The sequence below is a fragment of the Cibotium barometz genome, chromosome 41 (genome assembly GCF_041138505.1).
Source record: "Cibotium barometz isolate CiBa-2024 chromosome 41, ASM4113850v1, whole genome shotgun sequence".
Classification (NCBI taxonomy): Eukaryota; Viridiplantae; Streptophyta; class Polypodiopsida; order Cyatheales; family Cibotiaceae; genus Cibotium; species Cibotium barometz.
This window is the reverse complement of record NC_141086.1, coordinates 2256281-2274004: the sequence shown is the minus strand read 5'-3', so window position 1 is coordinate 2274004 and position 17724 is coordinate 2256281. Positions and strand designations below refer to the sequence as shown.

General features: G+C 39.0%; 1 protein-coding gene across 1 annotated transcript; it reads left to right on the top strand.

Moving 5' to 3' along the window:
- Positions 1–3005: 3005 nt before the first annotated feature.
- Positions 3006–16786, top strand: LOC147614594 (disease resistance protein RUN1-like). Its single transcript, XM_086779756.1, has 4 exons — positions 3006–3103; positions 3244–3821; positions 15475–16043; positions 16528–16786. The coding sequence occupies exons 1-4, from the start codon at positions 3006–3008 to the stop codon at positions 16783–16785; spliced, it is 1503 nt and encodes a 500-aa protein (XP_086635882.1). The 3' UTR covers position 16786.
- The last annotated feature ends 938 nt before the right edge of the window (positions 16787–17724 follow it).

Sequence of the window (17724 nt, the reverse complement as noted above, 5' to 3'; positions counted from 1 at the left end):
AGGTCCTTCCTCCACCAAGATCGGAAGTAGCTAGCTATGATCACAACTCACTAATCAAGATTCAAGAATCATAAAAGTCAGTTAAGAGAGAAAGATAGATAGAGAGCAATTTCATTTAATTGTACACAATCATACAATACAAAACCACCTCTATATATTATAACATTTGTCATAAGTAAACAATCCACTGCTAGATCTGTATTAGATCAACAACATGGCTATAAGTAAACAATCCATTTGTCAGATCAACAACATGGCTATAAGTAAACAATCCATTTGTCAGATCAACAACATGGCTATAAGTAAACAATCCATTTGTCTAATCTGCAAACTGAAGCAGTTGTTCAGTAAATCCATTTTTTCTAGAAACCTTCAATCGTATATTATAAAGAGTATAATCAAGCAATAGCTAGATACCTGAGAGTCGAGACAAGTGCTGAGAGGCTGAGAGGATGAGCTCCCAATGGATGCTAAGACAAGTGACATGTTAACCAGTCACGAGTGAATCAACAATGCAAACTAAGTGAGCACTGAGTATAACTCACCCAAATGAAGCCATTTTTATAGTCGGAGCCACACGTGCTAGCTAGTAGCGGCCAAGTTCCAACTATCACTGATTCACTGCCATGATGCCATCTTCATTGAGAGAAATCTGCAAGGACTCTCCCTCACACTCAAGAGTCAGGAGTCACTACTACCCACGAGCAGGGCTGTACACACAGCTGGACAGAGAGGTGGCCGCCGTGGGGTTGGAAGAGGAAACGAGTTACGGGAGTGCCAGTGGGGGCCCCGGGCCACCTCTCCAGCAGTCCTGAATCTTGATCAATGATAAAGAAATCAAAAATTACAGAAAACGCAAGAAGGGAAGAGAGAGAGAGGTGACAGCCTACAGGTCGACCGTCGATGTATACATAATACAAGTTACAACTTTACAAGAGCAGGCTAGCAGCCATGGAGGATACGATTCACGAATCACGATGAGTCCTCAGTCGATGACCATGGTCCATGGACACTGGGTGATCCACGCTGGCAGCTACGTTCTTTGAGAAAAGGCAGGCGCCACCGTGCACGGTGCCACCGTGCCAAGCTCCAGCCTCCAGGGCTTGCCGCTTCGTGCAGAGGGTAGAAGCGAGTCGGGCCGGCCCGCCGCCCGCCGGGTCTCAGAGGCTCGCCGCTCACTGTATGCGCTCAGCCTCCTTCAGTTGAAGTTCAGGCTTGTGACCTTGTCCAGCAGGAGTCGTCACTCCGAACTCGTGACCGCGGTCCGCACCAGCCTCCAAAGCAGAGTCGGGCAGCCGGGCCTCACTGCTCAGAGCCTAGAGGCTCAGCCAGGAGCCTCCGAGTCCCGAGTCCCGACTCTCCAGACTCCGAGAGTCCGAGCCTGAGCGGCTAAGCCTCCTACTTCACCGCGGTCCGCAAGCACCAGGCTGGCTGGTGGTGGCAGCTATGAGCATTGAGCCAATGAGCCTACAGGGGCCAGGTGGCCAGTGGCCAGTGGCCACCACTCCACGGTCTCCACCAGGGCGGCTGAGTCGGCCAGGCTCGGCCTATGCTGCTGCGGCACCTGCAAGCCTGCATGCATAATGCATGTGCCATGCATAAGACTCAGCCGCGGCCCGCACCAGCTGGCACAGCTGGCTAGTGGCACACTGGCACCTATGAGGCTATGGCACGCGGCAGTGGCCAGTGGGCACGCGGCACGCCCAGTCGCCCACCATAAATTATAATCACGAATCCGGAAATTGGAATCATTCAAATTTAACAATTTCCCACTCCAGAGTCCCAGACTCCACATCGGCCGACGGCGCCGCAGCCTGCATGCATAGGCCGAAGTTGGTGAACCTTAAAACATCATTAATACTATTTAATTAAATAGTATTAGCAATTTATCATATTAGAAAATTAGAATTTAGGCTTTAGCTAATTAGTAATAGGCTAATAGCTATTAGCCTATTAGCATTGAGCAAATTAGCAATTACCCAATATTTGCAAAATTTACAAATCATGTTTGTGCATCCGAAATTATATATATATATATATATATATATGTATATATCAAAAAAAATAAAAAGCACTTTTTAAAAAATAACATGTCATTTCAAAGGTATTTGAAATTACTCTATTTCAGAGTGAAAAGTTAATTCTAATGCATTGCATGTTTTTTGACATAGTTTTTTTTTAAAACCTTGTTTGACGGGCAAAGTCGCCCTTGACAGGTAAAACACCCGTCAAATTTAGGCCTCGAAGAAATTACCTGGAAGGAGCCGGTTGAAACCATTGCGGCGAAGTTTTAAAAGCCTGTCTCCTCTAATGGAGACGAGAGGCCTCTCACTGACATAGCGCTAAGAGAGAGAGAGAGAAAGAGAAACGTAGTGGGGAGAGAGAGAGAGAGAGAGATGTTCAGGCAGGTTTTTTAGTCTCTTGGCAGGGACGATAGTTTTTAGTGTGGGGGCAGAGAGAGAGAGAGAGAGAGAAGCAGAGGAAGAGAAACATAGAGAGAGAGAGAGAGAGAGAGAGAGAGAGAGAGAGAGAGAGATATGTTCAGGCAGGTTTTTAGTCTCTTGGCAGGGACGATGGTTTTTAGTCTCTTGGCAGGGACGATGGTTTTTAGTGTGGTTTTTAGTCTCTTGGCAGCAGGGACGATGGTTTTTAGTCTCTTGGCAGGGACGATGGTTTTTAGTGTGGGGGCAGGAATGATGATTTTCGGAAGACACAAGCGACGCCCCCCGAGCACAGAAGCTACTCCGCCCCCAGCTCTTGCTCATCAGCCTTTGCATCCGTCTATCGGCACCCATGCGGTGTTTATCAGCCATCGTGGGATTCGCGTGAAGCGTGGATTTGCAAATACACTTTACTGTATCCTGGAAAGCCGTGGGATCAAAGCATTTCTGGACATGGCGGAGCTCCCTGAAGGAGACGATGTTCGCCCTTTCATGCTGGAGGCTGCCCGAAGTGCCCATCTTTACAAGCAATTACGCAGAGTCTAGGTGGATGAACTTGTGGAAATGCTGAAGAGCACCAGGAGCTCTAGTAAAGCCAAGCTATTTCCGGTCTTCTATGACGACGTGAAGCCAGAAGACCTAAGAAACAGGAAGAATGGGCCGTTTGCAAAAGCTATCAAGGGGCTTCCGCCTGGAGACCCTTAACAAGTACGAAACTACATCTGATCTGCAACCGTTTTTTGTAGAGTCAATCTTCTCACTTATATCACTAATCTATGCGGTATTATCAAATTATGTGCAGACGTGAAGAACAGTTGCTGGAAGCTCTTGTAGAGAAGATAGCACAGGAGATTCAGGGCAGGATTCCCGTGGAGGATGACCTCGAAGCAGTTGGTTTGGATGAGAGGGTCCATGACGTGGTCGAGCTGTTTCATTTGAAAGAAAAGGGAAGTGTGTACTTTGTGCTGCTCTGGGGCATGGGTGGCATTGGCAAGACCACTCTTGCTCGCGCTATTTACAGGAGACTTGGAAAGGAGTTTCAAGCAGCAAGCTTTGTGCAAAATTGTCAGGATAAGACACTGAGTCAATTACAGAATCAGCTGCTCGAAGATTTGCTGCTTGAAAGGAAGTTCCAAGGGGACGATGCAGGAAAGAAGAAAGCGTGTTTAAAAGATGGATTAAGGGAGAAGGCGGTCTTGATCATATTGGATGATCCAAAGAACTTTGAATCCATCAAGGAAATCATAGATCTGAAATCCCTTCAACCGGGAAGTCGAATGCTTGTAACATCCAGGAGCCGAACAGTATTTCCTCACGACAATGATTTCTCTGATGTCTTCAGGGGTGAACGCTACGAGGTACAAGGCAAGGACCATGATTGTGAGATCCCTGTTCCCACCGAGCAACGGATTCACGATACTGGCAGCGGAAGTAGCACTCCTCGCGCGGGACAGGGGTCCCACATTCGGGGCCTCGCCCACGGATATCCGGACAAGAGACTAATCCGTCGGTTTGTCCAAAACCAAAACTGGAAAAACTCCCTTTACTCGGAAAGCATGGGCGATTCCACGAGGATAACTCTTTACTCTAACGTAGTCAAGATCATTACGGATCAACTGATCTGACTGCACCTTTAACGGTACTTGGTCAAATCAAGGTAGAAACTTGCACTTGGATCATTGGGATCAACGCTTTTTTCCCCATCAAGAGGCACAGCCGTTGATTCCTATCCATAGAACAATTTCTATCCGGGATTTACTTTATCTATCGTAAAAACAAAGTTGAGTCTCGATTTATGGATCCATCAGTCCAGCCTAACCCCATCCAATCCCATGGGTTAGCCAACCGCCCAACCACTGTAGTGATGGGATCCAATTTGGAATTTGGTTAGGTTTTGTCCCGGGTACCAAGGAAAAGAGTTCCAAGGCCCCCTAGCCGGAATTTCATGCAAACATAAAACTAGCCACACCACTTACACACCCAATATGAAAATTGCCTTTTTCTTAGCATCAGCTAACTTTAAAACAATCCTTTAATGAAACCATAGTACCACTGATCACAATCTCCCAATTTATCCAGTTGATTCATAATTTTCCATCATTCCTTCATCAGAGTATCTATGGCATCATTGGCAACTAGAACGCTCACCACCTGTCCACACAGAGGCCGTTTCCATAGTTCCTAGCCCATAATACTCGGCAATATAATCACTTATCAAGATGGACTCTCGTTGAAGATCAGCAAGATCAACCAACAGATCCATATAAAAGAACCATGGACTCATCCGTTGAGGACCAGCAAGGTCAGTCAACCAGATCCATGCCCGGTTTCACAAAACAACTCTTACTCCTTGTTCCAATATCTTCCTCGACGCACGCGTGGGTATCCTAGGCGACCCAGAGCCCGAGCACCGTATGGTCAGCACCCTCTAGGATCCTTCGCAGGTGACCTAGCGCTTCACTCATAGGCCGCTTCCTTGGTCCCTCATCCACCGTACCGGAAGCTCACCATTTTAATCGAACCGAGGCTGGTCAAGACCTCGGTCGACCTTGCTACGCGAGACGTCCTCCATTGACTCTCCGTCAGCAGTTGCAACTTTATCAGTTAGGTCTCCACGACCTTAATCACAAGACGGTCAAAATGCTTCCCCAGCATTCTTGACATAAAACAGCCATTTACAAACAGCATTTACAAACAGTTTACAAATACAGTTTCTATATTAACTCTCATTTTTCCACATTATCCCTCATTAATCCACATTCCATGTATATGTGTACTCATCCAATCACCTCCTTTTCCATCTCTTCACTTCAGATTCCTTCACATCACATATCATATATTCACATCCATATCCACATCCATACATCCACATTCACATCCATACATCCACATCTACATGCTTATCTCCATTTTCACATCCTCATTTATACATCCACATCCCATATCCACATTCATACTTACACATCCATATATCCACATCTACATCCACATACATACATACATCCACATCCACATTCCACATTCACATCTATACATCCACATCTACATTCACATTCACATACATCCACATCCACATTCCCATACATCCACATCTATACATCCACATTCACATCTACATTCACATTCACATACATCCACATCTACATTCACATTCACATACATCCACATCCCCATTCCCATTCACATCTATACATCCACATCTACATCCACATACATACATACATCCACATCCACATTCCACATTCACATCTATACATCCACATCTACATCCACATTCACATACATACATCCATTTTCACATTCCCATTTATATAACCCCATATACTTTCACATCTAATCTTTTACATCACATCCATTCTCGCCCTATCACAACCCATATACATCTTATCCTATCACATACACTTCTTACCTCATCCCCCCATACACATCTTAATTCATCTTATCACATCCTAACTTATTTCATAAGCATCTTATCACCTCTTATCACACCTCTTATCACATCCTATCACTTTCCATACGCATCTTATCAATTCTTATCACATCTCATACACCTCTTATCACATCTTATCACATTTCATATCTTTTTTTTTTAAAGAGAATTCTTTTATTTGATATAAGATTTCTCTACACATTTATTTATACATAAATTCCATTTAAGGAGACTAACACTTTCGAAATTAAAATCAATCTTTTATGCATCTTCTTATGTATGATTTCAATTTGGTAGGGAATTATACTTTTAGAATAAAAGAATTTCTCTTATGCATCTAAGTTAAGCATAAAATCCATTTATGAGGAAAATCATACTTTTAGTATAAAAAGAATATCTTTTATGCATACATATATGCATGAAATCCAATATGATAAAAGTAACACTTTTGATATAAAAATTTTTCCTTTATGCATACTTCTATGCATGAAAATTAAAAATGATAAAAGTAACACTTTTGATATAAAAATTTTCCTTTATGCATACTTCTATGCATGAAAATTAAAAATGATAAAAGTAACACTTTTGATATAAAAATTTTCTTTTATGCATACTTTTATGTATGAAATAAAAATGATAAAAGTAACACTTTTGATATAAAAATTTATCCATTATGCATACTTCTATGCATGAAAATAAAAATGGTAAAAATAACACTTTTGATATAAAAATTTATCCTTTATGCATAATATTAAAATTCAATTTCTCCATGATTATAATGAAATTCTTTCAATTAATCTAGGATGATGATTCCTAGAATATGGTAGGAAGTCCTCTTTTTATGCTTTGAATGAAAATTTTTTATGCATAATTTTTATAAAAATTTTGCCATAGCTCCGCTGCTATGACTGATAAATCTCAATTTTTCTAAGGGATAAAGCTTATCATTAAGGAAATAATTAAAATGATTCTCTAATTGGATCCTCAATCCATAATGGATTGAATCATCAATATACATAAACTAAAAGCATAAGAAAAAGCCATTAATTTGGCCTCAAGCATAGCTTTATCTTGGGTTAAGGAAAAGCTTTATGAAAAGCTTGATTTGGATTGAGAATGGGTCATGAGTATGACCATTTCTTGAGTGAGAGAGAGAATTTACATAAGAATCATTAGAATTTAAACATAAATGAAAATTAACTTCAATAGCATTTATTAAATTATGTAACTCTTCACTACTATTCAAACTTCAATAGCATTTTAAAAAAAACCATACCAATTAAACTTCTCAAGCTTGAGAGGGGTTGAGAAGAGAGAAACATTGAGAAATTATAGAAAGATGAATATTCACTAATTACCTTACAACTTGCTTGATTCTTTGTTCACGGTAGAGGCCCCCAACCAATCAATTGGTTAAGTATGTTGATGGAGCCACTAATGGGGATTGAAGAAAGAGGGAAGCTCCAAAAACTAGTGAATTATTAAATGAATTCATAGTTCTTGGCTTAGGTGGAGTAGAGTAACGATGCATAAACACTATATATTTTTCAACAAGGGTGAGGCTTCTATTTATAGGAAAAATTGAGCTCCTAACCAAACAAACTGATTCTAGAATTTTCTAAATCAGTTTGGTCAATATTTGACCATTTTTAGGTCAGTTAAGCTAACTTTTTGGAACTAGACTTGAATGAGGAGAGAGGAGAGATGAAATATCTCAATTTTTATGAGTTTAAAACTCATTCAAGCATGTGAAATATGCACCTCCTTTAAAGAACTCCCCTTCCTTACATATGTCATATTTTTAATATTGCTCATAGTTTTTTACTAATAAACCTTGTACATTTTCAACTCTTCATCTTATGTGAAATATGCACCTCCTTTAAAGAACTCCCCTTCCTTACATATGTCATACTTTTAATATTGCTCATAATTTTTTATTAATAAACCTTGTACATTTTCAACTCTTCATCTTATGTGAGCATTTACTCATTTTTGGGTATTTTCTTTTTACAAGTTGGATTTATCTCCTCCCTACACATGGATTGATGCTATTGGTCCATAGGAACCTTAATTGGACCATAGTCTAAAGATTTCTGAAAATCTAGACCCTTAGGCTAAGGTTCTTTATAGCTATTTTCAATTAATTCCAATTGCACATTGGAAAATTCTTTTTGAATTTCTGTTTCAGGGAAACTCATCTGAATTAGAAGAGATATTTTTCTATCCAAAAATATTCAAAATCTGAATATTCTCTCTCTAGAATATTTTTCTCTCTCTAGGCTAAAACAGATAGAAACAAGGTCTTTATATTTCTGAAGAGGGATTGATTACAGGGAAAGATACTAGACATCAAAAAGGGGTGGGGGAGGAATCTTACATTCTACCCCACTTAAAAAAATGCGAGATGTCCTCATCTCGCAAACTGGGATAATTTCGCAAGATGCACGAATATGAGACTTAGAGAAAAATTTTAATCAAGATTAACCACCAAGATAAGTCTTAAAGAGAGCAAGATTCAAAATACGAACAAGATTTAAACTTTATTCATTCTCGGAACTTATACAGTAAAGATAGAGAAACTCTTTACACTTCCATAAGCCCGTCCATCATATGGTCACAAAAGCAGTCCTCACAAGCTGCACAAGTATAAGGTAACTCATCTATGGGAATGATTCTGTGGGTTATTGCTGTGCCTATCTCAGTGGTATGAGGTGTTCTAAGAAAAGGACCTCTGAGAGGCAAGCCAAAAACGGGGTAAAGGCATATCTTCTCATGAGGAAGAAAACACGCCAGTAAGAAGACCCGCTCAGAAAACCCAGGATGCCTTGATCTCATGACGCAGTAGTATCGGGGACCCAAACCCAAAGCTTCAATAACCATGGCCAAGCGGACATTGTTACGAAAGTGCTGCTGACCCCAGGGTGTTACCCTAGTTATGTCTTGATAGGTCCGCCATTTTGTCTGCGCTACAGAAGTTCCCAAGTGAGGGAAAAGTGAGCGCTCATACTGCTCTATAAAATCTTTCTTCACAGACTCCCTTGCGTCTTGAAGGTGAGAAATCATCATGGATAAAACTAATTCTTGTTGCCAAGCCATGAAGGAGATTAAGAAAGAAAGGAGATCGATGGAAGTAAGATTACTGTGAACGACAAGTAAAAGTTACGACTTATATAAAGGAAGGAGCTAGCATAACTTAGAAGCCAACGGTAACTTGCCACTGAAGTTTTACCGTCTTTCCATGATTTGGGTTTGGCACATTTTTCTATAGAAGGCATTCAAACTTTGAGATGAGGAGATAAAAGAAGCTCGTAAGCTAAATCACCTACTTTCTTTGGTCCACAATATCTGGGAGATAACTTCTTCCCAAGAGATAAAGAACTTCTTTTGGGCCGTACTCGAATGAAGACCAAAACCTTGATATCCAAAACATCGATTCTCCTTCTGAACTCATTGTTCTGAATCTTAAAACAGGTGGGACTCTTGAGAAGTATTCAGGAAAAAGGTTCTTCTTTTTTTTAAACAGAATCTTTCTTTTATTTTAGAGAGAGAATAATTATAAGATCAGAAAGGGAGATTCTTACTCCTGTATACCTCTAAGGCTGGGGGAGAATCTTACATTCTACCCCACTTGAAAAGTGCGAGATGTCCTCATCTCGCAAGGTAGAGGACAACTCTTTTTCTTAAGATCCAATTTATTCTGGGGTTCCTTATATTCTGGTCAACCCAACAGAATACGGGGATAATTATCCCTTATATAGAACTCATCATTAAATAACAATTCATTCAGATCATATCATTCATATCTTTAACACGATAATGGTCCATTAGTCTGAAAATTTTCCTTCAGAACATTCCTCCACAGGAATTTTAGTTAAGCAAGTTCTCAATTTGTCATCCCTTAACTTAATCTACCGTCTCAAGTGTTAACAGTAGCAATCTGACAGCACAATCCACTAATCTCATAGTGATTTACTGAAATCATTATCATCATTCCAGTTATGAATATCATCACTGGGACTCGTCCCATTCATCCTCATTGTGGTTTCGCTCAGCTTATTACATTTCAACTAAATTTCGAAAATCGTCATTTTTCAATCAGAATCCAATTCAATTCATCAATTCTCAAACAGAATTAAAAATCATATCAACCACATTCGAAATCATCATCTGGATAGCATTAACGCTTATAATTTCAAGTCTTAGATTTACTCGTATATACTATCGGTAAAGAGCTGCAGTTATACCCTTGGTATATACGGATAGTCATGATACTCGAAACTATAAGGTAAATACCATCATGTCTAGGTCTCAAGCAAGTCAGGGTTCCATACAATTGCGGTACTTCCAATCGAAGACCCAATTACTAATTTACAAATTTCAATTTGAATTAACAATTTGTATGAATTATATCAAACAATTACAACCTTTTTGTGCGTCTTGATAAACTTTTGACATAATTTGCTCCTCAGTTGATCTTATTGGAGATCTATGACTTAAGTCTGATAAATAGATTTTTCTTTATCCGATCGTCCGTAAAAAAAACATTTGTATATTTATATACAAGTTGCAATAATTACATAGAGTGGTTCGGCTCCAAAATTCAAAATCTCTTCGAGAGACGTATAAGACGACGGTACTGGGCCATAGTCATGCCCTGTTACATAAGTTCTCTAACTGCGAAGGAAATTATTATTTTCTCCTTAGGGATAAATCGACTAAGGAGTCTATAAATTTGACATGAAAGTCTGAAATTTTGAGGTGTCGAATGATATAGAATGACACCACGCACCATTTTCAGCTTTAACAGGATCATAGTCAATGAGAGATTCTGCCACAGCATTGTACGGCGGTTGCAATGAGCGTGGACATATTGCCCTGCAACCCACTTATGTTGTATTCTCTCCACTGGGGTAGGAAAATATAAATCCTTGAAATGGCGTGCAAGTCTTACTCGGCTTGTTTGAGTTGAAGCGGAAGAGATGAGATGCTCGAAGGCAAATGCAATCATATCTTGAGACTGGGTGAGGTCGGGAATACCAGATAAATGTGGAACTTCCATCTATAAAAACAATTTCTTTGATTAAAATTTCTTCATTAAAGAAGCTTACGGGATGAAAATACATTATGAAAATGCTGTTTCTGAATTCTTATTACCAATTTCAGATAAGAATTTAATTATCTTTATTAGCTTTCAAAAGCGGCTCTGATACCAACTGTGAGATCCCTGTTCCCACCGAGCAACGGATTCACGATACTGGCAGCGGAAGTAGCACTCCTCGCGCGGGACAGGGGTCCCACATTCGGGGCCTCGCCCACGGATATCCGGACAAGAGACTAATCCGTCGGTTTGTCCAAAACCAAAACTGGAAAAACTCCCTTTACTCGGAAAGCATGGGCGATTCCACGAGGATAACTCTTTACTCTAACGTAGTCAAGATCATTACGGATCAACTGATCTGACTGCACCTTTAACGGTACTTGGTCAAATCAAGGTAGAAACTTGCACTTGGATCATTGGGATCAACGCTTTTTTCCCCATCAAGAGGCACAGCCGTTGATTCCTATCCATAGAACAATTTCTATCCGGGATTTACTTTATCTATCGTAAAAATAAAGTTGAGCCTCGATTTATGGATCCATCAGTCCAGCCTAACCCCATCCAATCCCATGGGTTAGCCAACCGCCCAACCACTGTAGTGATGGGATCCAATTTGGAATTTGGTTAGGTTTTGTCCCGGGTACCAAGGAAAAGAGTTCCAAGGCCCCCTAGCCGGAATTTCATGCAAACATAAAACTAGCCACACCACTTACACACCCAATATGAAAATTGCCTTTTTCTTAGCATCAGCTAACTTTAAAACAATCCTTTAATGAAACCATAGTACCACTGATCACAATCTCCCAATTTATCCAGTTGATTCATAATTTTCCATCATTCCTTCATCAGAGTATCTATGGCATCATTGGCAACTAGAACGCTCACCACCTGTCCACACAGAGGCCGTTTCCATAGTTCCTAGCCCATAATACTCGGCAATATAATCACTTATCAAGATGGACTCTCGTTGAAGATCAGCAAGATCAACCAACAGATCCATATAAAAGAGCCATGGACTCATCCGTTGAGGACCAGCAAGGTCAGTCAACCAGATCCATGCCCGGTTTCACAAAACAACTCTTACTCCTTGTTCCAATATCTTCCTCGACGCACGCGTGGGTATCCTAGGCGACCCAGAGCCCGAGCACCGTATGGTCAGCACCCTCTAGGATCCTTCGCAGGTGACCTAGCGCTTCACTCATAGGCCGCTTCCTTGGTCCCTCATCCACCGTACCGGAAGCTCACCATTTTAATCGAACCGAGGCTGGTCAAGACCTCGGTCGACCTTGCTACGCGAGACGTCCTCCATTGACTCTCCGTCAGCAGTTGCAACTTTATCAGTTAGGTCTCCACGACCTTAATCACAAGACGGTCAAAATGCTTCCCCAGCATTCTTGACATAAAACAGCCATTTACAAACAGCATTTACAAACAGTTTACAAATACAGTTTCTATATTAACTCTCATTTTTCCACATTATCCCTCATTAATCCACATTCCATGTATATGTGTACTCATCCAATCACCTCCTTTTCCATCTCTTCACTTCAGATTCCTTCACATCACATATCATATATTCACATCCATATCCACATCCATACATCCACATTCACATCCATACATCCACATCTACATGCTTATCTCCATTTTCACATCCTCATTTATACATCCACATCCCATATCCACATTCATACTTACACATCCATATATCCACATCTACATCCACATACATACATACATCCACATCCACATTCCACATTCACATCTATACATCCACATCTACATTCACATTCACATACATCCACATCCACATTCCCATACATCCACATCTATACATCCACATTCACATCTACATTCACATTCACATACATCCACATCTACATTCACATTCACATACATCCACATCCCCATTCCCATTCACATCTATACATCCACATCTACATCCACATACATACATACATCCACATCCACATTCCACATTCACATCTATACATCCACATCCACATCCACATTCACATACATACATCCATTTTCACATTCCCATTTATATAATCCCATATACTTTCACATCTAATCTTTTACATCACATCCATTCTCGCCCTATCACAACCCATATACATCTTATCCTATCACATACACTTCTTACCTCATCCCCCCATACACATCTTAATTCATCTTATCACATCCTAACTTATTTCATAAGCATCTTATCACCTCTTATCACACCTCTTATCACATCCTATCACTTTCCATACGCATCTTATCAATTCTTATCACATCTCATACACCTCTTATCACATCTTATCACATTTCATATCTTTTTTTTTTTTTTAAAGAGAATTCTTTTATTTGATATAAGATTTCTCTACACATTTATTTATACATAAATTCCATTTAAGGAGACTAACACTTTCGAAATTAAAATCAATCTTTTATGCATCTTCTTATGTATGATTTCAATTTGGTAGGGAATTATACTTTTAGAATAAAAGAATTTCTCTTATGCATCTAAGTTAAGCATAAAATCCATTTATGAGGAAAATCATACTTTTAGTATAAAAAGAATATCTTTTATGCATACATATATGCATGAAATCCAATATGATAAAAGTAACACTTTTGATATAAAAATTTTTCCTTTATGCATACTTCTATGCATGAAAATTAAAAATGATAAAAGTAACACTTTTGATATAAAAATTTTCCTTTATGCATACTTCTATGCATGAAAATTAAAAATGATAAAAGTAACACTTTTGATATAAAAATTTTCTTTTATGCATACTTTTATGTATGAAATAAAAATGATAAAAGTAACACTTTTGATATAAAAATTTATCCATTATGCATACTTCTATGCATGAAAATAAAAATGGTAAAAATAACACTTTTGATATAAAAATTTATCCTTTATGCATAATATTAAAATTCAATTTCTCCATGATTATAATGAAATTCTTTCAATTAATCTAGGATGATGATTCCTAGAATATGGTAGGAAGTCCTCTTTTTATGCTTTGAATGAAAATTTTTTATGCATAATTTTTATAAAAATTTTGCCATAGCTCCGCTGCTATGACTGATAAATCTCAATTTTTCTAAGGGATAAAGCTTATCATTAAGGAAATAATTAAAATGATTCTCTAATTGGATCCTCAATCCATAATGGATTGAATCATCAATATACATAAACTAAAAGCATAAGAAAAAGCCATTAATTTGGCCTCAAGCATAGCTTTATCTTGGGTTAAGGAAAAGCTTTATGAAAAGCTTGATTTGGATTGAGAATGGGTCATGAGTATGACCATTTCTTGAGTGAGAGAGAGAATTTACATAAGAATCATTAGAATTTAAACATAAATGAAAATTAACTTCAATAGCATTTATTAAATTATGTAACTCTTCACTACTATTCAAACTTCAATAGCATTTTAAAAAAAACCATACCAATTAAACTTCTCAAGCTTGAGAGGGGTTGAGAAGAGAGAAACATTGAGAAATTATAGAAAGATGAATATTCACTAATTACCTTACAACTTGCTTGATTCTTTGTTCACGGTAGAGGCCCCCAACCAATCAATTGGTTAAGTATGTTGATGGAGCCACTAATGGGGATTGAAGAAAGAGGGAAGCTCCAAAAACTAGTGAATTATTAAATGAATTCATAGTTCTTGGCTTAGGTGGAGTAGAGTAACGATGCATAAACACTATATATTTTTCAACAAGGGTGAGGCTTCTATTTATAGGAAAAATTGAGCTCCTAACCAAACAAACTGATTCTAGAATTTTCTAAATCAGTTTGGTCAATATTTGACCATTTTTAGGTCCGTTAAGCTAACTTTTTGGAACTAGACTTGAATGAGGAGAGAGGAGAGATGAAATATCTCAATTTTTATGAGTTTAAAACTCATTCAAGCATGTGAAATATGCACCTCCTTTAAAGAACTCCCCTTCCTTACATATGTCATATTTTTAATATTGCTCATAGTTTTTTACTAATAAACCTTGTACATTTTCAACTCTTCATCTTATGTGAAATATGCACCTCCTTTAAAGAACTCCCCTTCCTTACATATGTCATACTTTTAATATTGCTCATAATTTTTTTATTAATAAACCTTGTACATTTTCAACTCTTCATCTTATGTGAGCATTTACTCATTTTTGGGTATTTTCTTTTTACAAGTTGGATTTATCTCCTCCCTACACATGGATTGATGCTATTGGTCCATAGGAACCTTAATTGGACCATAGTCTAAAGATTTCTGAAAATCTAGACCCTTAGGCTAAGGTTCTTTATAGCTATTTTCAATTAATTCCAATTGCACATTGGAAAATTCTTTTTGAATTTCTGTTTCAGGGAAACTCATCTGAATTAGAAGAGATATTTTTCTATCCAAAAATATTCAAAATCTGAATATTCTCTCTCTAGAATATTTTTCTCTCTCTAGGCTAAAACAGATAGAAACAAGGTCTTTATATTTCTGAAGAGGGATTGATTACAGGGAAAGATACTAGACATCAAAAAGGGGTGGGGGAGGAATCTTACAATGATGAGTCCTTGCGACTTTTGTGTCTGAATGCTTTCAAGAAGCCTTCGCCAGATCTAGGTTTTGAAAATCTAGCAGAGAAAGTAAGCAAAGCATGCGCTGGTCTTCCCCTTTTGCTGGAGGTGCTTGGTAGGCATCTTGGGGTGAGGAAGGAAAAGAGATTCTGGGAAGAAGCAATCAAGACTCTAAATTCAAAGTTGGAACCCATAGAGACTTGTTTGAAGGTTAGCTACGAGGCTCTTAGTAAGCATGAGCAGGAAATGTTTCTAGATGTGGCTTGCTTCTTGATTGGTGCAGACAGGCAGAGTGCCGAATACTTTTGGGAAAGCGATGATTTGGTAGAGGGTTCGATAAGTGGTCTAGAGATCTTGGTAGATCTCTGTCTAGTGAAGGTGGACAAAAATGGGTGCTTGACAATGCACGATCACTTGAGGGATTTGGGGAGAGGCATTGTCAAACAGTCAGGCAAGTGGAGTAGGGTGTGGGATGATACCGACTTGACGCAAGTGCTGCGAAATAACCAGGTGCATTATCCACTTCTCTATTTACTTCTCTGTTTTCAGCACACAATTATGTTTGCAAACAATGCCGTAGGAAGCAAAGGCAACACAAAAACGAAAGACTACAAAGATTCAAATTGGCTGTTGTGAGTGTCCAGAAAGCAACTTGTTATACTGTTCATCCTTAACTTTTTACTCTTTGATTGGTCGCTTTTCCTTTTTTCCATCTTTGCACTTGCACTTGTTGTTTTGAAGCTTGTTTTTGGTGTGGAGGGTGGGTGGCTCTCCCAGTATTTCCATTTCAGTTGCTCTACACTAGATCTTACAATGTTTGTGCAATATCCATATATTTAACGGGTGCCTCGGTTATGCAGTCGATGGGAACTACATTAGTGAATGTGGATCTGTACCAAGCATCTGCATTATGCTCCTCCAATGCCAGTACTACCGTACATGAGCGATAAAACACGATCCATGCAATTAATGATGGTTTGGTTTGTGGTTGCAGGGTCTTGATCAAATCCGTGGGCTTGCCACTTCCCAGAAAAACTTGAATGCGAGTTTGCTCTCCCAAATGCGATCTTTACGATTGCTTTTTCTGCATGGAACATATCTGGAGGGTGATGATGAGGGGCTAAAAGCATTGGAAATAAGGTGGTTGAGATGTGCTCCTTCTAAAGAATTATTAGGCCTGGAGTTTCTTACTGTGCTGGAATTCTTGTCCACTATGTACTTTGAGGTATATAGTCATTATTATTATTTTTAATGTGCATGTGCTAAGCCATTGGAGACATGAAAGGTAACAATCCCAATGTCATGGTGATAGATAAAATCCACATGATTTGCTTGATGATAATTTGTTACTTTTGAATCATTTCTAGGCTTTGGATTCTCATAACTTTGAGCTCAAGGTCAAGCATGACAATATTCTTCTCATTACCACAAGGAGATATATAAATTTAGTATGCTACTACCACCAAACATGCTTCTATGGAGGAAAGTTGGATGGCCTTGCCCAATAAAAGGGGACATTGGTGGTTCTTGCCAACAAGGGGAAGAATGTTGAAGGTTCTGGCCCCAAGAGAACCTCTATGGGGCATGATAAATGTTGGCATGTCTCATTTGCAAGATGAGTCTACCATTTCAAAGCGAACCTCCTAGTTTGGTGGGGAGGAGAAAGAATGTAACAAAGATGGAGAAAGATGAGATCAACACTTATTTGTAGAAGTGGTGAAAGTTGCATTAATTACAAGACTCTAGGGAACTTATTCACACTCGAAGTGAGCTTAACCCTTAGACTTCAAGCACACCCTTCCTTGGGAACCACAATGTTGGTATTACCCTCTAAGTAGCTCTAATGCTAGCCATTTCTCACTATGGGTAAATCAATGTGGTCCTTGCTTGTGTTGTGTTCTACAAGTTGTTTCGAGTGGGTTTAGATGGTTTAGGTCTGGATTTGGGAAGGTGAGGCTTTGTGGGGATCCAAACCTTGATTTTTCCCCCCTTGGTGGCTAATGATGGTAGTAAGTCCTTTTGAACCCATTTTTGTGTGATGCTTTGGGGGATGGTAGTGTTACCTTGGGTTTTAGGGGAGAGGTGTGTAGGCACATCAATTTCCTTTTTGGTTTGATATTCTAATCTTTGAGAATTGGATCCTCATAACTAGATTCAATGGAGGTAGTTTCCATTTTATATAGATTAGAGC